Source organism: Notolepis coatsorum (genome assembly GCF_963971535.1).
Source record: "Notolepis coatsorum genome assembly, chromosome: 3".
Lineage (NCBI taxonomy): Eukaryota > Metazoa > Chordata > Actinopteri > Aulopiformes > Paralepididae > Notolepis > Notolepis coatsorum.
Genome location: NC_140167.1, coordinates 10,790,565 through 10,815,552, shown reverse-complemented (window position 1 = coordinate 10,815,552; position 24,988 = coordinate 10,790,565). Strand labels below are relative to the sequence as shown.

The 24,988-nt window shown below is 42.8% G+C and overlaps 1 protein-coding gene across 1 annotated transcript; it reads left to right on the top strand.

The window, feature by feature from the left end:
- The first annotated feature begins 602 nt into the window (after nucleotides 1–602).
- LOC311225350 (guanine nucleotide-binding protein G(I)/G(S)/G(O) subunit gamma-2) lies at nucleotides 603–23,829 on the top strand. The gene is made up of 3 exons (XM_084310599.1): nucleotides 603–697; nucleotides 19,170–19,294; nucleotides 22,554–23,829. Exons 2-3 carry the CDS (start codon nucleotides 19,208–19,210, stop codon nucleotides 22,680–22,682), a joined length of 216 nt encoding a protein of 71 aa, XP_084166725.1. The 5' UTR covers nucleotides 603–697; nucleotides 19,170–19,207; the 3' UTR covers nucleotides 22,683–23,829.
- The last annotated feature ends 1,159 nt before the right edge of the window (nucleotides 23,830–24,988 follow it).

Genomic DNA, 24,988 nt, shown 5'->3' with positions numbered 1-24,988 from the left:
GAGGGGAGAGCGAGAGAAAGAAAGAGAAAGAGAGAGCAAAAGGGGGAGATAGAGAAAGAGATGGAGGGAGAGAGAGAGAGAGAGCAAGCGAGAGAGAGCGAGCGAGGGAGGTGAACGGGTCAAGCGCTCGAGTCTGACCATCGGGAGGCAGTAGATGTAGTATCATCATCCGATCGCTCGACACGAAAAAGCATGAATCGACGGCGCGATCCCTCACTCTGTGTGTCCGAGACGTCGAGCCAAAAAACACCTCAAGACGTCTCGCTCGCTCGCTCCCCTCGCAGGGTGTTTGGTCTCTCTGGCCTCCGCCTCTCCAGAGCCGTCAGAGAGCGGACAGTATTCTGTACGCAGGCCGTGACATTCTGACACACAGTGATCAGATCAGAGGAGAGAGAGGCTACGCAGCACAGCAGGCCCTCGCTGTAATTTAGCTGGAATGCAGGAATGGAAGCGAGCAGAGCTTGTGCCTGTGTTCTCAATGGTCCGCCCTCTGCCTCTCTCTCTCTCTCTTCTCTCTCTCTCTCTCTCTCTCTCTCTCTCTCTCACACTCACACTCACACACACTCACTCACTCTCTTCCTCCCCGTTTGTCTCTCTCTTTCCACAGAGTGGGGAGGCAGACACAAAGTGCTGACTGACTGACTGAACTGCGGCACAGACACACCGGGGAAAGAGTGCAGGGGAGTGAGCAGACAAGGTAAGTACAGGCAGAGGGAGAGAGAGAGAGTAGGCAGCATGGCAGCGTGCACCATAATACATTGAGGGGGGGCATGGGGGCGAGTCTCTCACTTTGACAAGATAGATCACAATAACAAACAATGCACCACAACGCAGTGTGAGATCTCACCATTTCTTCTTTCAGACAGTGACAGTGTGTGTCATTTTGTTTAGTTTTTCTTTCTTTCTTTTTTTTTTACTCAGAAAGGTCGCTACAGAATCGCGTGGGGTTGAGAGATGACTATCTGGACCGTTTGGCGTGAGAGATTAAGAGACGGTAGCCCGCCGCAAAATAGTTGTTGACGGGACTCGGATTAGGCCTCTACGTCCGTAGTTTGAATTATAATAATTGATAATTGATGATCAATGATTGATTATGATAATTGTATATTATTATCAGCTCGAGTGTCACTTGTCATCGGCGCGTCGACTCCGCGTTCAACGTGTTGGGAGGTGATCTTTTTGGCAGCTGTCAGAAGAACAGGACAGGAAGCGTGGCGTCGCAGAGTCATGTGTTGCTTATTGTACACATCCTCCCCCCAGAACAGACTTCAAACGTTACTCCTGTGATGATCTGGGACGCGGTGAGACTGCCCCCAGAAGCTAAGTGGTTGTCACATGACTTAATTACTACCATCACTGGACATGCATTAATACTACAACTCTGTACATGCATCACCACCAGTATATTGTATAATATTACACTACTGCACTTTACTGTTACATTCACACTCACAGGTTGGATGCCAAACCTCTTTTCGTTTCGTACTGTACTTGTGCTGAATAATGACAATAAACGATTTTCAGTCAACGCTGAAATCGACGGGTCGTGACTGAATCGTGACATTTCTTTCCCCGGACGACTTCCTGAAGATACAGAGGCCACGTGTTCCTGTTCAGAAAACACACCCGGGTTCGAGCCCTGGACTTCCACGATAGGTGGCGAACATCTTACCGGTCAGCCAAAGAGGGTGACTCTCCCTGGCAAAAGGGAGATGTTCATCCTCCAGGCAGGCCGCTCTCTCCATTAGATGATGATAAGAATATCATTTTGTTGTAAAGGAAAAGAACAAGATACAATCTGAGTCCATGACGTCCGTTTCTTACTCTGTGTTTGAGGAAACGTCACGTATCTACTCTCATGCTTTCAGGATGATATCGATGGCATCTAAAACCAGACATTCTCTTGTGTTTCGTTTCGTTTTTTTCTTTTACATCCCAGTACTTTTCCTCTGTTGACGCAAGCACACAACACACACAGCTGAGTACCGAAAACACAAAGAATAAGGGCTTCTGGATGGCCAACAGTCATTAGAGAGACTGGTAGAATCGCTATAGACTTGCTAGCTTGTCCTAAATGGCTAATTTATTTGCAGCTGGTATGCAGCTGGTAGCATTAACAGCCAAGAATGACTCAGTTGGCAATCCGACGACACCGACGTGCCAACAGAAACGCAGAATCGACGCCGATGCACCGATGATGTAAATGCACTTTTCCTTTCATGTCACGGCATTCCGCTGAGCTTCAGTAAGTGGAGCACAAAAGTGTCGTCCACCTGCCCGTCTGGCCCTGCCGAAAACGTTTAGTCCACCTGCCCGTCTGGCCCTGCCGAAAACGTTTAGTCCACCTGCCCGTCTGGCCCTGCCGAAAACGTTTAGTCCACCTGCCCGTCTGGCCCTGCCGAAAACGTTTAGTCCACCTGCCCGTCTGGCCCTGCCGAAAAAGTGTCGTCCACCTGCCCGTCTGGCCCTGCCGAAAAAGTGTCGTCCACCTGCCCGCAGGGCCCTGCCGAAAAAGTGTCCGCTGGGCGGCACAATAACAACGATTAAGTGGAACGTACTGCAGGAACTGTTGATTCAGGTCTCAGACCCGTGTCTCAGCATGTCTTTGCGAATCCTCCCAGAATTGGCTTCTATTCACTTCCCAATTATGCGTCAGACTGCAGTAAATATCCATTTGACTCACAGATATACCTTTTTCAACCTGCTCACCTCTAATTCTAAAGGTTCACCACCAAGATCGATAAAATAACATTTGTTCTTCCTATGCTTTGTTAAACATAAAGTTCCTCTGTACTTAATCGTTATGCGTGCCCCCGTGTTAGTGACCTTATACTGGGGGGGGGGGTGACAGTGGCTATGGAGTGGTCGTCTGGTAATCAGAAGGTTCCCGGTTTGATTCCGGCTCCTCCCGAGCAGCGTGTCGAAGCGTCCTTGAGCAAGACACCTAATTGCTCCCGATGAGCAGGTTGGCACCTTGCATGGTCGCCTCCGCCGTGGGCTTGTGAGTGAATGGTTGAACGAGAGGCATAAGTTGTAAAGCGCTTGGGATGAAAGCTACTATATAAATGCAGTCCATTTGCCATTTATTTTGGCTACATTTCAACAAGCGTGACCTGACCTCTGACCCTGACCTGACCTCTGCATGCCGCGCCTCGCTGTGTACGCTGTTAGCAGCACCAAAAGGTGTCTCTGGGTGTTAGAACCATTCGTGTTTCCCAAAACACGAGCGTGCTAGATGTTCCCAGGCGCCCGGAGGGGTATGCAGGCGGGTTGTGGAGCGTGCGGATGATGAATCCAGCGTTGTAGCTCGGCCAACTGTGTGTTGACTGGGGCAGTGATTGAGCGGGGGAACGCACGCACGCGAGCACAACCAACCAGACAACAAACAAACAAATCGTCAGAGCACACATGCGCGGAGCCGCGGACACACAAAGAGCGCAATAGAGGTGGTCCGTCTGGGCACCTCGTAGTATACCTGCGCCAAGATCGAAGTCTGTTCTGAGTGGATTTTTCTTTTAACCTCATAACTCTTGTTACTTGGAAATGAAACACAACACAGTATGCCGTTAGTTACGATGCTCATTTCACGTTACAGTAACAATACCTGCAATGCTCTCCAACCGACTCTGAAGCTGAAGGTTCTTCCTTCTTTTGCTGCATTTAAAAGTATGATCTCCGACCACTGCGTGTCGACTTGTGACCGCCTTAGCTGATGTTTTATTGTCTATTCTTAATTATTGTGCCTAATGTGTATGAAATCGCTGATAAACTGTGTTTTGTTTCGTCCGCTCGTCGTCGCTGTGACATGAGGGTAACCTCAGTGTCTCACAAAGTTTGAAATGAAGATGTGAGCCCCCTGCGCGAAACATCGATTAAAATCGATTGTTTGCATCTCCTTGTCTGAGCGTTGTCTGTGAAGAGAGTGAAGTCCTATACTTTTCCTCTAGACACCCCAGAAACCTTAGACAGTGACATCCATCCCTATCAATATTTCTGGCGATTCAGTGGCCCGTTTTGTCGTCTCTCGTGGGAGAAGAACTTGATTATACTATACAAGATTTACCCATAAATATTTATTCCTACCATATATATACTGTATCTATCCACATCTGTCTGTACATACCTGCATATAATCCTTTCTACATATCTGTAGATAGTGATACTATATCTATAGCTGTCCATATCCCTTACCTACTCTTACTAGTTACACTGCCGGCCAGTATGACTTACTCTACCATAGTGTCTCTATACCTGTATCACATATTAATACTACAACTCTGTACATACATCTGATTAGCACTATTACTCAGTAGTACTCATTTGTATATTTTATACCCAGTTGAATCACCTGTACATTGTATATTACTATTGCACTTTACTGTTACATTTGCACTCTGGTTGGATGCCAAACCTCTTTTCATTGTGCTGTACTTGTGCTGAATAATGACAATACATTTGAATCTAATCTAAAGACCAAAAGAATCGCAAGACATACACAGACATACATACATTGACGTCAGAATAATCAGGGGCGTCCATTTGGTATGGCAAGGTATGGCACTCGCCATACCTTGGCAAATAAAAATGTAAATTTTTTTTTTTTTTTTTTTTTACAATTTTTTATGTTGATTTAGAATTCGAATGTCAACATTATGAACGAAGCTTCGAACTATTCGGTACAGCCCTAGCATGTTTTGATATTGTCAATTATCTCACTTTTACTAGGTGACTTTTACTGTGACTAACTGAAATATGCCCAAAAAAAAGGAAAATGGACATAGGGACGTTTTTTTTATCAAAGGGCAGCAGACACAAGTGATACAGGGACACAGGTAAGGTCTGGCTTAGTGATTATAATAGTGCAGTTCAGCATTCAGTAACCCATACTTTTTGTGAATGTGTTTTTGATACTACATTCTGTTGAACACACACCTCAAAACCGTACCTAAGGAAAATTGGCTCAATTGCAAGAAAAGTAATAGACAGTTATGATATTACATTCTGCATAATTCGTATGCAAAATATTGTGGTTCCCTGCTTTAGTCTGTTGACACATTTCTATACTAAATGCTTGTGTAGTCCTAGTCATACCTAAATGTCATATAACTGAATTGTATAGAAACAACTCACCAAAAGTGACTATTGCACAACTGATTTGACAAAAAAAATCTACCCCCCCCCCCCCCATACCTTGTCTTTTACTGAAAGGACGCCACTGCGTCAGATAGTAGATTCCAGGGAGATAGTGTATAGACACATGAAAGTGCATTGCACAGCTCTCATTAAAACACAATGTGAGGAGAGAGAGGAGCTAACATATGGCTTACGCAGAGGGGCACCATATTACAGCGGTCCCCCCCATGCCCACACACACACAAATATCAATACAATGGACCCTGTAATCCGCAGGAAGGGTTTATCGATCCTAAACTGAGGCACAGCTGATCAATCTACCCCAGATGCTTCACACTGGTGGGTCCGATCTCCCTCCAGGTCTGGGTGGTGTTCAAAGTCTCTCCTGGATCGTACAGTATTTAAGTGTTGCACCAAGGTAAACATTTATGTTTCAGGCATTTTAGCAGACCCTCTTATCCAGCGCAGCTGTAGAGTAAACTCCAGCAGGTCTAGTATCACCAGCCAAAGCAAGCAGCCAAGAATAAGAAAGGTACACAGTGGGCAAGTACACAGTGCCCAGTCAATAGCTTGAGAATAAGAGCTAATATATACAATGAATTTAAGTACACATTTAGTCCATAAACATTACTGTCGCTCATGTGCGTAGATTCCAGACAGAGCGGGGGTGACACTGAAGATGTAACTCGAAATGTTTGCCACACCTGTGATATATTTCTTTTTTTGTAGCCTCGATCTTCACTTAGATATTTTGTTAGCAGTATCAGGGTTATTTGTACTTGTTTCAGATAGTATTTCCAAATCATTTTAGTGTTTAACCTGCTCTTTACAAAACATGTTTTCATGGTATTTCCAAAAGATTATCAACATATTTATCCATTTTTGGTCACTGCTCCAAAATTTAACCAAGGGGATTAATAAAGGAATATCTTATTTTATAGTAGTGACTGGAAAATTATTGAAATACCATAACCACTGGAATCATGATTTAACTTGTATTATACTTGGAGTATACTGTAACTTGGAGTGTTATTTCAGTACAAACGTGGTACCATGATGATACATAACCTTTACCATGGCAATGGTACATTATTTATACAATGGCATGGTACCATGGTAAAACTGAAATTACCATCAAACTACAAGGCTGGAGTACTGGATGTTTGTAGTTTTTTCTTCCAACATGGCTGCCTGTAACCGTTGGTAACCGATTTTGAAAGAAAATGCCTATTTATGTGCAGTGGTAGAGTCGGTTAACCCTTTCACTACCACACTACAGAAGGTTAATCTTCTGTAGTGTGATAGTGAAAGAGTTTACCTTCTGTAGTGTGGTAGTGAACGGTTAACCTTCAGTGTGGTAGTGAAAGGTTAACCTTCTGTAGTGTGGTAGTGAAAGCGTTAACCCTTTGTAGTGTGGTAGTGAAAGCGTTAACCCTTTGTAGTGTGGTAGTGAAAGGGTTAAGCTAAACTGGAAAAGCATAGTACTGTTCCACTTGTTTATAAGATCCACTAATAAAAGACCAATTCATAAAATGTTTGTTGATATATTTCAGCCATCATTTTGTGAAAGGCCTCCATTGAGAAAGTGTACTGTAAATTGTCAATCACGAAAAAGGCATAGTAAATTGACAAAAAAATTGTTAAAACAGGCAAACCATTCCGAAGCTCATCGTAAGCTGTATTCTATGGCAAAACCCCCACCCACCTGGCACTCCGAGCAGATGAAATCAAACAGTAAGGATTATTTGCAAAACGATGGCCGAAGAACAAAACCTACTTTCTGAAAAATTCACATTCTTTAAGGATACCCAATACAATAAACAGTTTTTGGACTATATTACTATATTATGTGTCAACAATACCGACCGGTATTAGTGCCTCGCAAAGTGCAGATATGAGGTTTTTCCCCACACCTTTTTTTTGAGGCAGATAGTAGATTTTGTTCTTTGAATTGAATAAGGTCTGCCTGAACCAGATGTCACTACTGTATATATGGCCCTATAAGGTGAAACACGGGTGTGAGAACAACCAGGATCCCCAGATCTATCACTGTAAAACTGTGTTTATGTTACTGTGCCCTGTTGATACTGCGTCGTCTGCTGCATATAGTAAGTCCTCCTGGAGATATTATCACCTGGCTTCCACAGACACAGGTTCAACGTCTCCTGAGGACATGTCTCAGTTCTGTGGAGTGAGAAACAGGTTACCTGATTCTGTGCAAACCTGTGTGTTGTTGTTGATGTTGTTCCAATTACTTCACAATATTGCTTTGAATAATATACAGTATAGACATGTTAATAATAATGATGGCGGCTGGGTGGCGCAGCGGACATTGCGCTCGTCGCCAACGCAAGAGACACCGGTATCGAATCCGGCTGTCGGCGTTGCCTCCGGCTTGGGCCGGGCGTCACACTGGCTCAATTGGCAGAGTCAGCGAGGAGGAGAGTCGACGGGTGGTAATCTGGTCGTGGTAAACAGCGACTCCTACAGGTCGGTCAGGGCGCCTGCACAGCAGAGACAGGAAAATGGCGGGGGGCAGTGTGAGCCTCCTACACGTTACTCCTCGCCAATGAGAGTCCGCGCTGGCAGGTGAAAAAATGTGACTGGCTGCCTCCACATGTATCGGAGGGGACATGTGATGGGCTTCTATCCTCCCTACGACCGGCCAGTGGGGGGGCACATGCGAGCAACGATCAGGACAGGGGAGGGAGAATTGGCACGAGAGGTAAATTGGGATGGGAGAAAATCACAGAAAAAGGAGGAGAAAAAATAGAAAAAAAAAGACATGTTAATAATGCCAGTATCAGTAGATACACCATACAGATATTTTCCTCCAGTACTGAGAAGCAGGTAAATATGGGTGTAAACAAGATTAGGTTTACCGTCTTCTCCAGAGTCAGACAAGAAGATAGATACCAGTTTCCTCTCTGTGCGTTCAGTAGAAAGCTATCCGGCTGCGAGCTAGCCTAGCTTAGCACAAATTAATGGAAGCGGATACAGACCGCTAGCCTAGCTGTTGGTCAAAAACACTTGGTGGCCCATATCCGCTTGCTTCTATTGTAAGTCCTTGTATCAAGAGCTCAGTCGATCAACTACAGCAGGGCTATTCAACTGGCGGCCCCGATGATTCTGACCGGCCCGCCAAAGATTACATGATAATAAAAAAAAATAAAAAAAAATATATTTTTCTTTAATATTTTTTTCTTTTTTTTTTTATACTTTTTTCTTTTCATGTCAACGTTAACACGCACAATTGAGCCAAAAGTCACTCAATTAATGACAGATTTCATTGATAAATTGAGGGAAAACTTTGCAAGTCGATTTGATGAATGTCCAGAGAATTGATGCATTTTGTGAGCAACCCATTTGCCATTTTAGCTGTTATTTCCACAAAAGGACAAGAGTTCCTTGCATCACTTCACATTGATGGTCTCCTGCAACTTGAAATAATTGATATGCAAGCATCATCTGCTCTGAAGCAGGCACTTGAGAATGAATCCACCACAACATTTTGGATAAAGTGTATTCATGTCAAGACATTCACCAAAATAAAAACGCTGGCAATATCTGTGCTAACAATGTTTGGCTGAACATACACCTGTGAATCCAGTTTCTCTCACATGAATGCCATTAAAACAAGCAACCGTGCCTCCTTGACAAATGAGCATTTGCATCACTGTTTGCGGGTAGCCCTCACTTCCTATGAACCCTCTTTCTCTGCCATTGCCCAGTCAAAGAAGTGCAATCGCTCTCATTAGATGTGTGTATGTAGGCTAGGCCTGTCTGCCCCCCACCCCCCTGATGTTTGAGAGTTAAGAGTGGACAATAAGTGCTAATAAGATGCTGTGATTTGCTGTTGTTGCACAGACATGAAGCACTTTTTCATAAGCTCAGCTGCACTATAAATGTGTTTTTTTGTTCAAGTGTTGATCTTAGAATGTTCAGATGCACATCATGCACTTGTTTGTTTTTTATTTTATTTTTATATTGAAATGTTGAAGAGGAGATGTTGCAGTTGTTGCACAGTCATAAATGAAGCACTTTTTGCAGGAGATGTTGCAGATGTGGCACATAAATGAAGCACTTTTTTTGAAAAGTATACTACTTTTGCAATGTAGTTAAATAAAAGTTGTGAAAATGTGGTTGCGTGTTGTGTCAAGTGTACATATATTCATAGCACGGGGAGGCGCCGTGGCAGTCCGGCCCCTGGCCCCTTGGGTTTCTGACAATGTGGCCCCCTGAACAATTTAGTTGAATAGCCCTGAACTACAGTATAGAATGGCTGCTGGCGGGACAAAACCTCATAACTCCAAAAACCCAACTTTTCAGCAGATGAAAAAAACGAACACAGATTTGAGGGCGAATAGAGTTAGGAGGTTTAGACAGATGATCGGTTTAATGCTTTCCCATTGTTTAAACTTTGTAAAACCCACACACACATATGGAGGATGATCTACGGGGTTGATTTATATAAAAAAAAATTAAATGGAGTTATGAGGTTTTGTCCCGCCAGCAGCGCTCTGTTACATTTGGACAACTGACTGGACCTTTAACCCTTTCAGGTGTACAAATACAATCACACCTGTGATTTAAGAACTGAACATTCTAACGATGTCACAATCTAGTCTACTGTTCATCAGAATCTATTCGGGTCCGACGCCATGATGTATATTCATGTTCGGGGGCCAAACGCTCCTCTTCAGACAGAGGGGGATACTAGGAGCACATACCCCAAACTGTTTTTTATTACTCAGATCTATTCAAACAACAAGGGACAACAGCACCGAGTCGTGTTGAAAAGACCAGAGCCTCAGCCAACGCAGGAGGCTTGGCCCCGGAAACTGTTTATTGGAAGGTCGATACGTCACGACTTAACAGCCGAATAGGGTTCTAAGATTCGGAGGGAAATGTTCCACGGAAGAGTGTTAAATCATGAATGGAATCTCAAGAGTCCCCGGTGCTTATGATCAGAGCCAGACTAATAAATAAGGCAATCACTCCACAAGTGAAAAGGGAGATTAAAAAAAAGACTCCCTGAACTATCCCTGCAGGAATCAAGAACGTCGTACTGTTAGCTCACCATCTCTGACACTGCTGGGAGTCAGCGCAGGCCACATTCCACCTGTAATGGGAAATATTAAAGGGACAAACGATGAGCCGTTTACATTAATGATTCTGAGTCATTATTAATAATAATAGGAACGTTTATTTCATCCGTGGCCACAAATGAAAGATCCGTTTACAATCAGAGACAACATGTTAATACAGTAGTGTCTGACCATAGAATGATCAAGAACTCTGGTCAGACATACAATTAAATACATGAAAATGACGTAGAAGAAACAAAATGGCTGGTTAGAGACATTAATAATACGACTATATTATGGCTATGGCCTGGAAGCAAAACAGCTTCGTCTAACTGTTCCCATAACCTTGGGTTATGGCTCTGAAGAAACACTGGAAGCAACAACAAAAAGGTTATGGCTTGGGAGATATTAGTACATTGGAGTCTTCTTAAAGAGACATACACACATTAACCAGTCAAGCTGGTCACACTGAAAGTCAAGCTGTATAACATGATATCTCAACACAGATCTATAAGGACATGATAATATATTCCATGACACACCCTTTACCAACCACACACTAGACTGTCCTGATATTCATTACAGTAAAACGTTGATGTGGCGTTGCCCTACACAGGCTTGTTCTTGCCACTCACTCGTTGAAAACAACAAGAGCTGTAGTGAAGCTACCATTGTTCTTTGAGACCTTGTGCTTTGCCAAATTATGACAATTTCGGTTGTAGTGATTGTAAAATCAATTGACAATACAGTAAACGTCATGTCTAAGCCCTTTCTTTTAAGTTACAGTAATCGCAGTAGCTGAAAATAGCAACATCCCCGTTCATTTTGACAAGCTAACCCCCGTTTCCGTGAGATGTTCCGTCATACATGGCAATGGAATAGTGAAACTGGGCAAATCTTTATAAAGGAACACATCAACATTATGGGAAATGCGCTCACCGTCTTCTCCAGAGTCGGACAAGAAGATAGATACCAATGTCCTCTCTGTGCGTTCAGTAGAAAGATATCCGACTGCGAGCTAGCCTAGCTTAGCACAAATGAATGGAAGTGGATACGGATCAGCTAGCCTAGCTTAAAACTCCAGAAGAGGTGTTTTTGGCCGACAGGTATAGGCGAGCTAAACTACATTTACATTTACATTTAGTAATTTAGCTGAACGCTTTTATCCAAAGCGACTTACAAGTTCTGTACGACAAGTCATCAGGAAGGGCACAACTCTATCAGCTGAGTAACAATGTTCATCAAAGTGTTGAGTGCTACTACAGTGTAGGTTAGTTTATTAGGACAAGTGCATGACAAGGTTAGTTAGGGTTAGATTTTTTATTATTCTTTTCTTTTTCAGATAATGGTTGAAGAAGTGCGTCTTTAGTCGACGGCGAACGATTGGACGGGTTTCGGCTGTCCTAACTGGGGTGGGGTGGGTATAGTAGTTCATTCCACCATTGTGGGGGCAAGGACTGAGAAAAGGCAGTAGCTTACAGCCGGATAGCTTTCTACTGAACACACAGAGAGGAGATTGGTATCGATCTCCTTCATCTGACGCTGGAGAAGACGGCGAGCCGCGCATAAATCCCATACTTTTGGCGGTTCAAGCAGCTTGGGAAACAGGCTGTGACAGTATAGACTCCCCCGGTGATGACCGGCCTCGCGTTGTGTCCTCTCTTTGAGGCGCTCAGTGGGCACAGACGTGCGCCACCGCCGCGGGCCATCAATAACCCAGTGCCTCACTGAGATCAGTCTCTCACGCCCACTGACTCACACTGCAGTGCAAGCGGACGAGTCGTCGGGGGGCATGGATGGGATTAAGTGCCTGGGTGGGAGGAGACCGTTTTAGAAAGCAGCTCTCATAAGGTTGCTCTCTGTAGCCTGTTAACGGTTTGTTAAGACACACTATTAGAGGTTGGGTATTATGTGGAAATTGTTGCATTGAGGCTGTGAGTGTGTGTTGCCACTGTTTCAAGTTTCTTTAATAGTTGTCATACAGAAGTACAGAATACTTTCATACAAAATGCTTCTTACTGTTACGCTCCAGAGACTGTGCTAGACAAGATAGTATCAAATAACATAATATAGCATGTAATTTAGAAGTAGAAAATGAGGTCACAGTGTTCAGTATAGACATATGTACAATGTTCGATGCAGAATAGACGTAACTGAGTTACCATATAATTACCATATAATATACAATACTGTATAATGTATAATGTATGACATTATGTGACATAATGATGTGTTGCTTTGTTTGTTTTTTACTGGTGCTGCTTTTAATTATGTTGCATTAGTGATGATGCTTGAGCATAGAGGTTATTAAACAAGACATTATCAAAAGACCCATTAAGTTTTAAGTTTGTTTATTTATTTTTTTACCCAGGGACAGTGCACATTAACATCTTCAGTTTCCGCATCAATGTAAATGTGCCAGATTTGAGCTAATTAGCTAGCACTCGACTTAAGGATATCCCTAATTATTACTTATATATGCAGTACAAGAATGGTTTTTAATACACGTAAAGGCTGTTAATGCTCTATAATATCAACAACTAGATTTAGAATTAGCCCCCTTTTATTTTCCCAATTAAAGTTTTATGGAGGTTTTACTCTTCACTGAGGGTCGAGGTGAGGTGGTGTTGTTTCTTTTGTAAAGCACTGTAGGCCTGTGAACCTCTTTGAGTCATGCAACTGGGGAACTATGTTACTATTTCTTTCACTATTTGGGCACTTTTACACAATTCCTGTGAGTCTATGGAACACCTCTGTAATATATATATATTTTTTATTCATTGTTTTGTATTTCTAATCAAGTCCTCAAAAACTGCATTTTTCTACCTCAAGATCTCGAGCTGTTTTGAGCCTGGGCTCCTAAACCACTGTGCAGCGTAGTGTTCGCCTGAACATTAACATGCAGCAGTGTCTTTATGACATCACATATAGGCACATTTTCAAACGACTCAGTTCAGTGAGGGTGAATATTGTGAGAGGAGAATTGGAAGAATGCGCCAATATGAGAATTTTGAGACATAGATCATATTAATATAAGTTCACATAGCTAGGAAACAATGCTAAACACTCAAAAAGGCCATTTATAAGATAGTTCCCCTTTAAAGGAACACGTCGCCAACGTCATTGGAAATACGCTTACCGTCTTCTGCAGAGTCAGACAAGAAGATAGATACCAATTTCCTCTCGGGCTGCCAGCTAGCCTAGCTTAGACAAATTAGACAAATGAATGGAAGCGGATACGGATCAGCTAGCCTATAGCTTAAATCCCCGGGGGAAGGTGTTTTTCACCAACAGCTTGGCTAGCTGGTCCGTATCCGCTTCCATTCATTTGTGCTAAGCTAGGCTATCTTTCTACTGAACGCACAGAGGAAATTGGTATCTTATCTTGTCTGACTCTGGAGAAGACAGTAAGCGTATTTCCCATGTTTCCCATAAAATGTGATTAGTTTAGTTTATTTTATTTTTTCCGCACAGTATAAAAACAAGAAAAAGAAAAACACAATAACGACAACTATAAAGTACAAAACATATACAGTACAGGAAGAGGCAGAAAAGCCCAGAAGGCTTATAAGAAACCTCCACCTATAATAATAAATATAATTATATTACATATAGCAAGTTGGAAAACAAGATCAATGTAAGGACATGGGAGTATGTGAGAGTAAGAAGTATGTATAAGTGTGTGTGTGTGTGTGTGTGTGTGTGTGTGTGTGTGTGTGTGTGTGTGTGCGCGTGTGTGTGAAAGTGTAAGTTAAAACACAACACACTGATTACAATATAATAATCAGATGTTCCTTCAAACCTTTTTTGTACGTTCCATTGGTTATTCTTGTTTTGTTTTCTTACATATTATCTGTTCCATTATTCAAAATCCAATTAAATTCAAAAAGTTTGCAATTCAAGCAATTTTTTTTTTTTTTTAATAAATCCATGTCTAAACCCTGTCCGACGAGACGGGTCCTGGGTCTACTTCCTGGAATTTCTTAATGATGAGCGAGCAGCAAAATGGGGGTTGTATTACTGTAACGCCAGAAAGGCAAAGACAGTCTATTCATCTTACAGTTCAGCTTGCTTCAGACTCTTGCCTAGTTGCCAAGGACATTGATAAAGATGAACACGTGTGTTACAATGACATACAAACACACACACACAAATACACTCACGCACAAGGAACTGCTGAGGTTTTTTTTCTTTTACGTTTGCCGTCGGAGACAAGAGCAACTCCTCTGCCTCGTATCAAAGGCAGACTGCATCGATTTATTGATTTATCGTCCTTCACACTAAGCAGAGGCTGCTACTTTGCCTTTACGCAAACCTATAAATAAAGGCAAACCCTGTGACCTTGTGGCATTCAGAATATCCCTAGTCAGTGTGCAGCAAAGCAGTAGCTTCTTATTTTACACAAATAATGTTACATTTACATCGGTTTCATGCATGCAGTAGATTAGATTAGATTCAAATGTATTGTCATTATACAGTCATTATACAGCACAAGTACAGTACAACGAAAAGAAGGTTTGGCATCCAACCAGAGTGTAAATGTAACAGTAAAGTGCAATTACAGGATTTGTAATTAATTAATCTAATTAATCGCCTTTTAATCGCATAACAATTTTAGGCCTGATATTTTATATTCTATAATCAGATTTCAAATTGCATGTGTCCGGATGGCAGAATTCAGTACTGTATCTACAAAACCTTCTGTTTAATCATCTTCCCTTTATTCATTTGCTTAGATTTTTCAGGTCTGGTCAATTTTAGCATGGTGTTATTCACAGTATAAAAAAAAACAAAAAATCAAAATTTTATTGATATTCTCATTTGGTTCATTACAATTTACTCAAGCCTAGTAACAGACACCTCAATGGGGAGCGACGACGCCTCTCTCGCGGACAAACTCAACTCCTTCTACGCTCGGTTCGGTGTAGACAGTGTCGCCGCTAGCCCTCTGGCTAGTGACGTCACTGGCGCGCCGGCTGTTGTGGAGGGGGGGGGGGGGCAACCGCGGGGGCGCTCTCTCGTTGTCGGAACACAGTGTGAGAAGAGCATTTATGCAGGTGAACACCAGGAAGGCTGCTGGCCCAGATGGTATAACAGGACGCATACTTAAGTCCTGTGCCAACCAGCTTGCCCCCATATTTAATCAATCCCTGGCGGAGTCAGTGGTCCCTGCCTGCTTCAAGATGTCTACCATCATCCCTGTACCGAATAAACCCTCCCCAACATGTCCAAATGACTACAGACCGGTGGCACTCACCTCTGTGGTCATGAAATGTTTCGAGAGGCTGGTCAAGGACCACATTTGTGCCTCCCTCCCCAGTGATATGGACCCTATGCAATTTGCATACAGGACAAACAGGTCCACTGACGACGCGGTCTCCCAGGTACTGCACAGCACTCTCTCCCACCTTGACCGTCAGAAGGGGGGCTATGTGAGACTGTTGTTCATTGACTACAGTTCAGCGTTCAACACCATAGTCCCCACCAGACTGGTGGACAAGCTGATCGAGCTGGGTCTGAGCTCCGCCCTGAGCGCCTGGGTACTGGATTTTCTGAGTGAAAGACCCCAGGCGGTCAGGGTGGGGGGTCAGACCTCCAACACCATCACCCTGAGCATCGGGTCCCCCCAGGGCTGTGTTCTAAGCCCCCTGCTGTACTCACTCTACACACACGACTGTGTGGCCAAGTTCAGCTCCAACTCCATAGTGAAGTTCGCAGACGACACAGTGGTGGTGGGGCTGATCTCGGACAACGACGAGAAGGCCTACCGGGAGGAGGTTGAGGTACTGGAACGCTGGTGCCAGGACAACAGCCTGCTCCTGAACATTGGTAAAACCAAGGAGCTGATCGTGGATTATAGGAGAGGACAGCAGGAGACACACACACCACTGATGATTAACGGGGCTACCGTGGACAGGGTGAGCAGCTTTAAGTACCTGGGGGTCCACATCTCAGAGGATCTGACATGGTCAACACACATAGACACAGTAGTAATGAAAGCGAAGCAGCGCCTCTACCACCTGAGACAGTTAAGGAAGTTCAGAGTATCGGGGAAGATACTCCAGTCCTTCTACTCAGGAGCTGTAGAGAGCATCTTGACCGGAAACATCACTGCCTGGTATGGAAACAGCACGGCACAGGACAAGAAGGCCCTACAGAGAGTGGTGCGCTCAGCCGAGCGTACCACGGGTATTGCGCTACCTCCCCTGCAGGTTCTATACAACAAGAGGTGCAAATCCAGAGCCTGCAGAATAATGAAAGACCCCCACCACCCCAATAACAGCCTGTTCCAGCTGCTGAGGTCAGGCAGACGCCTGCGAACCCCAGCTACTAGGACAGAGAGGCTTAGGCTCAGCTTCTTCCCCCAGGCCATCAGAGCCTTGAACAATGAACATTGAGTGCCACAGAACACTGAACTATCCACACACAAGCACACACGAGCACACACACGACACGCACACTGTGCACGCTCACACACTAGCAGCCACTTTAACACGAGCGGGCACACACTCACGCCGCACACACGCACACTTATGGCCAAGAGGAAAGGCCACTTTAAACTAGTATAACAACAGGAACAGTGTATTGCACTACTAAAGCTACCTAGCATGTCCTATATTCTCTGTAAATACTATACGTACAGATACCGAGATGTCACACCATGTTACCTGTTTATTGCACAATGTTGTTTTTTTATTGGATTCTATTATATGTTGTACCACTGTTTTTTTATTGGATTCTATTATATGTTGTACCACTGTATTGCACATCGTCGCGGGCAAGACCACCCGCATTTCATTGTATACTTGTATGCCGTGACAATTAAAACTCTTGACTTGACTTGAGACACAGTATTTCTGACACTGGGAATACATTCCCTGAGATCCATAGATGTCCCTAGAATCAGATACCAAGAACATGCAAATGGACCATTTAAAAAAAAAGTGTGTAAATGTTTATTCTACGTTCTTATGGAATGAATGAGATAAAAAAAGAAAATAGATTTTTTTTAAATTAAATTCCCTTTTTTTTATTATAATTTTTTTGTAAATTTTCATAACGCAATAATTTGCTGTGTAATTAATTAATCAAATTAACGTGATAAACTGACAGCCCTAATATTAATATGTACAGTGATACAGGTGTAAAGACAATACAGTAGCAATGGACGTCCTATTGACCCCCCCCCCCCCCTCCTTCACTGTCATGTGCTGTCCAGCAACTGACACCATTGATTGATTGATTGATTGATTGAAAACTTTATTAACAGATTGCAGAATGGGTACAATACAGTACAGCTCAATACACACAATTGTTAAGGGGATGCAGACCAGAGAAAGACTTTCGTCTTGTTTCCACCAGGGTCCCCCATTTTCAATTCATCAGGACATATATGACATACATGACATACAGATAGTCAGTACTGCTACATCTATACATTTATGACATACCAGATTTGCAAATACAGTACTGTTTGTGATACAGAAGGAGTCAAGAAAAGGGAGTATATACATTTGACGTAGAAACTGTACATTGGAGGAGGTTGGGTGGGGGGGGTTGGGTACACTGGGATATTGACAACCATACTGGGTAATTTACATTGGAGGTGGTTGGGGGGGGGGGGGCACACTGTATAAGCAAGCAAAACTGTACATTGAGGGGGGGGAGACTCTGTACAAACAAACAAAATTGTACATTGGACTATTGACAAAACCATACTAGGTAAATGACTGTACATTGGAGGGGGTTGGGTTAAGATATTTACAGGGGCCAGTGTTGAATTGCAGTCTCCCGTAGGTGTCTCTTGAGAGAGGTTTTGAAAGTGGGTAGTGATCCACATTCCTTTACAGCTTTGGGTAGGGCGTTCCACATTGATGTGGCATAATTGCGAAACGTGTTTAGTCCCTTATTTGAGCCGAATCTGGGTTTAACATGATTTGTGGAGCTCCCTCTGGTGTTGTGATCGTGGTATTCACTGACCTTTGGGAAGTATTTTGCCATGTACATGGGTACCTTGGTCGTGTAGTGTATCTTGTAGACCAGGCCCATTGCAAGTTGCTGTACTCTGTCATCTACTCTAAGCCATCCTAGGTTGTCAAAGTGGGCAGGGGTGAGGTGGGTTCTAGGAGTAAGGTCAAGCAGTAGTCTGACCAGTTTGTTTTGAGATGTTTGTAATTTTGTTTTTAGCGCCTTTGAGGTGCTTTGGTACCATGAGGTGCAAGCATAGTCGTAGTACCCCTGAATGAGTGCTCCTGCCAGAGTCTTCAGGGTATTCTTGTTTACCAGAGAGGAGATCCGGTACAAGAATCGAGTTCGTTGGTTGACTTTTTTTATTACATTGGATGCCATTTTGTCACAGGAGAGATTAGCCTCTAGGATGGAACCCAGGTAGGTAATTTCATCTTTCCTTGTGACAATATTGTCACCCACTGTAACTGAGAAGCCGTCGGTCTTGCTGAGTTTGTTATTTGAACCGAAGAGAATGGACTCTGTTTTGCCCATGTGTAATGATAGTTTGTTATCAGCGAGCCATATGCAGATTCTGCCTAGTTCCGAGCTGAGGGTTTTTTCAACCTGTAACTTGTTCTTGTCAGAGACCAGCAGGGCTGAGTCGTCCGCAAACAGGAACAAGTTGCAGTCACAAGCTGACGACATGTCATTTGCATAAATTAGGAACAGTAGCGGTCCTAGTATGCTTCCTTGTGGAACACCACAGCTCACTGTGAGGGGGGGGGATAGGGTACCATAACCGATGTGGTTTGTGGTTTGCATGCGCGAGCGTGTGCGTGTGTGGGTTTGTGTGTGTATTCACACATTATGATGATGATGATAATGATGATGACGACGAACAGGACTGCCTGTTGCTTACTCACCGTCCCCTTTGTATAAGCTGATTCCCATGAATTTGAATATGTTGGATGTTGAAATCTCTCCTATCTTTTCTTTTAGAAACACGCTTTCACACGAGATCGAACCGACGAGCCTCGATGGCAAGCAATAACACAGCCAGCATCGCGCAGGCCAGGAAGCTGGTGGAGCAGCTGAAGATGGAGGCCAACATTGACAGGATAAAAGTAAGCTAACGTCAGCATGATGAAGCTTACATGGTTTTGAGGAGGAGGGGGGGGGGGTTTGTTTACATAATTTGCAGAGCCTGCAATTACTTTACAAAACATATCTACTACACGTGTAATTCTCTAAATCCTTTTGAGGCACTGTGAAACCAACATAAGCATAGAATATGTTTATAAACAATATTGTGGGCACTGCCTTTGTAAACAACAGTAAAATAGTAGGTTTCCATGTAGGTTTCTAGCTAAACCAAATTTACCTCTGAGAACAGTTTGTTTATTCAATTGTGAAAATATAGCATACTTTTATCCCACCACTTCTCTGTCTCTCCCAATTTCAAACCTTTATTTCAACTCGAAAGGCAAATGAGATTTCCCCCATTTACAGTCACGTCAAGTGTACAAACAGAAATGAGCACACAAAAAGGCATATCAAATTACACAGCATATAAAACAATAACAATAAGACAAGATGAGGCAAAAAGCGAGGCTAACAAATCAATTAAAACACGTACAACTTGATTGACAAAGGTTGGAGATCAATGTTTTAAACTGCAACAAAGGGGAGAATCTGATGAGTTAAGGACTGTTGGAGTTCATTCCGTGAGCTAGAGGGGCATCATAGCAAAATGCAGATTTACCCTGTTCAGAGCAAACTAGAGGGACCTTAACTCATTGGGGGCCATACCCAAGATAAGTCGGGTTATCTCACCATGCGTTGAGCGCCATACCCAAGATTTCTCGGGTTTTGATCCTTTGATATTTTTCCTTTGATCCCCGTTCTATACGGTCAGCCGGAGCCCTCTAGCTGTGCCTGACTCATCTGCCTACGTTGGAATTGCAATGACGATCGAATCTCACCAGGTGGCAGTATCGCCTACCTTTTGAACTCTGATAGTCTAGTTCAGACAGTGTCTGTCCTGATCCCTTTCTGTCCTGACTCGCTCTGAGGGGGAGGAGCTCTTGCAGAGCAATTGCTAGGAGATCTTCTCTCCTCAAAACCTATAGTTTCCCGTATACCAGCCAGTGCAGATGGGGAAAGCTGGTGGCGCTCAAAGAGTTAAGGACCAGCCAATCACTAGAACGGGTTCCATAGGTTCCAATATTCCATTCCAATAATGATGTAATATAAGGAGGTAGCTTACCAGTAAGGGCCTTAAAAATTAAATGAACAAATACCAGTGTTTGTTGCACCTCTTCATCAGAGGACCAATACAATGCACCATTAAATCTTTATGGAGGCAGGAATATACACTACACAGATACATGTCTCGTGAGACAAACCTGTGCCAGGATTGGCTCAGTATCCTCAGACTTCAACACGTTGAAATGCAATCGTTGGTAGTTTCAAAATGAAGTGATGATTTGTATTTTATTACTATCTCGAGGACTGAACTCTAATATCATCTATAAGTGGAAAAACATATCCCATACTATGCAGTACTTTATCCTTATTACTCCCAAATCCCATTACAGTGAGTCCTGCTGCGTTGAAGGGACCTGGGCTGGATGTTGTTCTTGGCTGTGTTAGGAAGGAAACCCTATTATAAGAATTCTGAGAAGAAGCTATCGGTCAAAACCTATAAATACAAAATACACTGATGACACATGCAGAGGTGCGTTGCTCATGGGACGGGGTTGCACGCCGGGCAACCAGCTTTTGTGAGCAGAAGCGCGTGCACGCACATGCACGGATGTGCGCGTGCATGCACGTGCACTCAAGAACGCGCTGCACTCAAGAACGCGCTGCACTCGACTCGTCGCGTGTACCTGGCTACCTTGCATAAGCATAACAATAGCGCATGGAATGCAACCCATTTCATGGCAATCACATTCACAGGTTTGGTGTGAACGGTGCTCTGCCTGAGTCAGACCATCGTTCACACCAAACCTGAGGGGAGGGGGCAGGGAGCTCTGTGTCTATTCCATCATATCCAACCATCCACTACACACTACACAGTAAAATACTTATGCACAAAAGTAATTCCATGCAGCACTGCAGAATGTGAAAGGGGATTCAGCGCCATGAATCAAATTATCACCCCAACCCGCTCACGGTTGGTTAATGGTTTCACTTTACTTTACTTTATCTTTGATGTTCATTAAAATAAACGGGCCACCTCGAAGGTTCTGGGATCCAACAACATACGTGACAACTTAAACTAGAAAAGTAAATACAAACTAAATTAACAATGTAAATACAATTACATTTAAAACCTTGTTTGTGTTTCCACCATATCTGTTGACAATATAATTTCTTTATATATTGAAGGCTACATCTTGTGCGCATGCGAGGGAACATTTATGCGCATGTGCACATGACGTCAATAAAACGTATAGTGCAACCAGCTTTGAAATCACCAACGCAACCCTGGACACATGGAACTGATTTTGCCCCAAATGAACTAGCAAAGGGGATGAATACTTACCCCATGTAAAGATGTCTGATGCGTTTGAAATTATTTATGTATTTTTTGTTTACATACATTTCTAGAATTGTATTTTCACTTTGATAGAGTGCAGTACTTTGGAAGGAACGTAAATAAACAAATGAAAGAATAACTTATACATGTATCTATATCTATATATATATCCACACCAGGGCTAGATCCACAAAGAATGGATTGCACGGTACTAATTGCACCCTTACTTACAATTCATTATGAATTGAAAATGGGGGACCCTGATGTAAACAAGACGAAAGTCTTTCTCTGGTCTGCATCCCCTTAACAATTGTGTGTATTGAGCCGTACTGTATTGTACCCATTCTGCAATCTGTTAATAAAATTTGAATTCAATCAATCATTGATTGAACATTTTCAATTCATAATGAATTGTAAGTAAGGGTGCAATTAGCACAGTGCAATCAATCCATTCTTTGTGGATCTAGCTAGTCTTATTAGTTATACCACTGGCTAGTATGGTTTACTACCATAGTGTATTCATACTTGTACCACTGTATATCATAATAATACAGTACATACATACATTAGTTTAGCATATTTACTCTGTACCATCTTCATATATACTCCACATGTTCACGTGTTACACTGTATACTGCTATGCACTTCACTGCTACTTCGCACTCTGATTAGATGCCAACTTCATTCCGTTGTGGAATCGAATCAAAACCTCATCTAATTAGTTTCAGCTGCGTGTATATCAGTGTATGGCCGTTATCAGCAGTATTTACTGGTGTCTAACTTCGTCTTTGTGTGTGTGTGTGTGTGTGTGTGTGTGTTTACATACATGATGATCACAGGTGTCAAAAGCAGCGGCAGACCTAATGTCGTACTGCGAAGCTCACGCCAAAGAGGACCCGCTGCTGTCACCGGTGCCTGCGTCAGATAATCCGTTCAGGGAGAAGAAATTCTTCTGCGCCATCCTGTAAAACACACTGTGTGGCCCTTTAGCAGCAGCCTGCTCGTTTTGTGGGACTTGAACGAGGACGTTCAAAAATAACGTAGAATTATTCTATAGTGCGAGGGCATGGCGATTGCCGCGCCCCATTCTCGAATAGCACCAACGGTGCAGTTAAAAAATAATAATAATAATAATACAAAAAAATTATAATACAAAGTAAAAATGTAACCATTTAAAGGGGTTTGATTGCTTTTGAGGGGTGTGTTGTTGCGGCATGTTGAAGGAGCTTAAGTTGTAGATGACGCGAGGGGTGAATGAGAAGAATGACGATGATGATGAACCAGAGACGTGATGGACAACCAATTAACCAACCAAGTCTTCAGGTTGTGATGTGTACAAAAAAGAAGAAAAAAAAAGGACAAAATGAAAATAAAAAAATATTTTGTGGTTCTTTCGGAACTTCCAAATGTTCTGTTAAATGGTTTGTTGGTGGGTCGAGCACAGTAGCTCCGAGAACACGACTGAGCCCATCACTAGACCCTATACCTGGTTATTGGAATGTTTTTATTTTATCGGTTGTTGTTTATTTTATGTTCATTTCAACTTTACCTATGACTTAGATAGCTTTCTATAACTATATGTGATTACTGAAATGGCTCTATTAACTTTTTTTTTTACACAGGTTAGTGAAAGCTTTTTTATTGAGAAGTTTGAACATTCGATTCTGTGATACTCTTTACATCTTTCTGAAAACAAGTCTCTGTGTATAAACATCTATCTGGCAAATGTGATACAGTTTGTCTCCTTCACATACAAACCCTCTTTCTACTATTTGTATAAAATGACTAGCAAGTAAACGGTGCCGTGCTGTGAGTTCTGAATGTTTGTGTTTGTATCATTAACTATTGCATGAAATGGACAAACAAGCTCTTCTTTTTTTTCTTTGACCTTTTTGTGGAGACTGTATGAAAATGGCCGCCTCCATATGGAAGTGCCAAAAATATTAAAAAAGAACAATGATTCAATATGGACTCAACAAGGGCATCTCTCGAATGCGAGGCTTTGGCTGGTGTCTATTTTAGGCTCTGTGCATTGTAGGCTATTCGTTTAGGTAGATAGGAGTTTGAAACAGCAGTTACTTGTGTTAATAATAAAGCATTAGCCTCACCTACATCATGTTGCAGACACTATCCACTTTTTTTAAGGGATTAAAGGGACAGTCCCATTTTTAAGAAGCCTGGACTTGGGAGTCAGTTCAGTTCATCTTAAAACCACTTGTTTGTGGTGAAGGCTAGGGGTAGGGGTTACGGCTTTATCCACATTTAAAGGAACACCCCAACATTTTGGGTAATAATGCCATCTTCCCCAGAATCAGATTGATTGAAATTTGTATTAACAGATTGCAGAATGGGTACAATACAGTACAGCGCAATACACACAATTGTTAAGGGGATGCAGACCAGAGAAAGACTTTCATCTTGTTTACATCAGGGTCCCCCATTTTCAATTCATCATAACATATATGACATACAGATAGACTACTGCTACATCTATACATTTATGACATACCAGATTTACAAATACAGTACTGTTTGTGATACAAAAAGAGTCTAAAAAAGAGAGTATATACATTTGACGAAGAAACTGTACATTGGAGGTTGGGTATAGGTGGGGGGGACTGTGTACATTGGAGGTGGTTGGGTGGGGGGGGGGGGGTAGGCGGGGTGCTGAGAATATGTATATGAATTTAATCTGTGTGCTAGTTTTGGAGTTGTTGGAAGTTGTATTTCTTCACTTTTGACGGAGCTATGCTACTGCTTCCAGTCCTTGTGCTAAGCTATAGGCTAGTTGCTCCCTACTGACTCCAGTCCTTGTGCTAAGCTAGGCTAGTTTCTCCCTACTGACTCCAGTCCTTGTGCTAAGCTAGTTGCTCCCTACTGACTCCAGTCCTTGTGCTAAGCTAGGCTAGTTTCTCCCTACTGACTCCAGTCCTTGTGCTAAGCTAGGCTAGTTTCTCCCTACTGATTCCAGTCCTTGTGCTACGCTAGTTGCTCCCTACTGCTTCCAGTCCTTGTGCTAAGCTAGGCTAGTTGCTCCCTACTGCTTCCAGTCCTTGTGCTAAGCTAGTTGCTCCCTACTGCTTGAATGAATGAATGAAAACTTTATTTAACAGATTGCAGAATGGGTACAATACAGCACGGCTCAATACACACAATTGTTAAGGGGATGCAGACCAGAGAAAGACGTTTGTCTTGTTTACATCAGGGTCCCCCATTTTCAATTCATAGTGACATTTATGACATACACAACATACATGACATTTATGGCATAGGG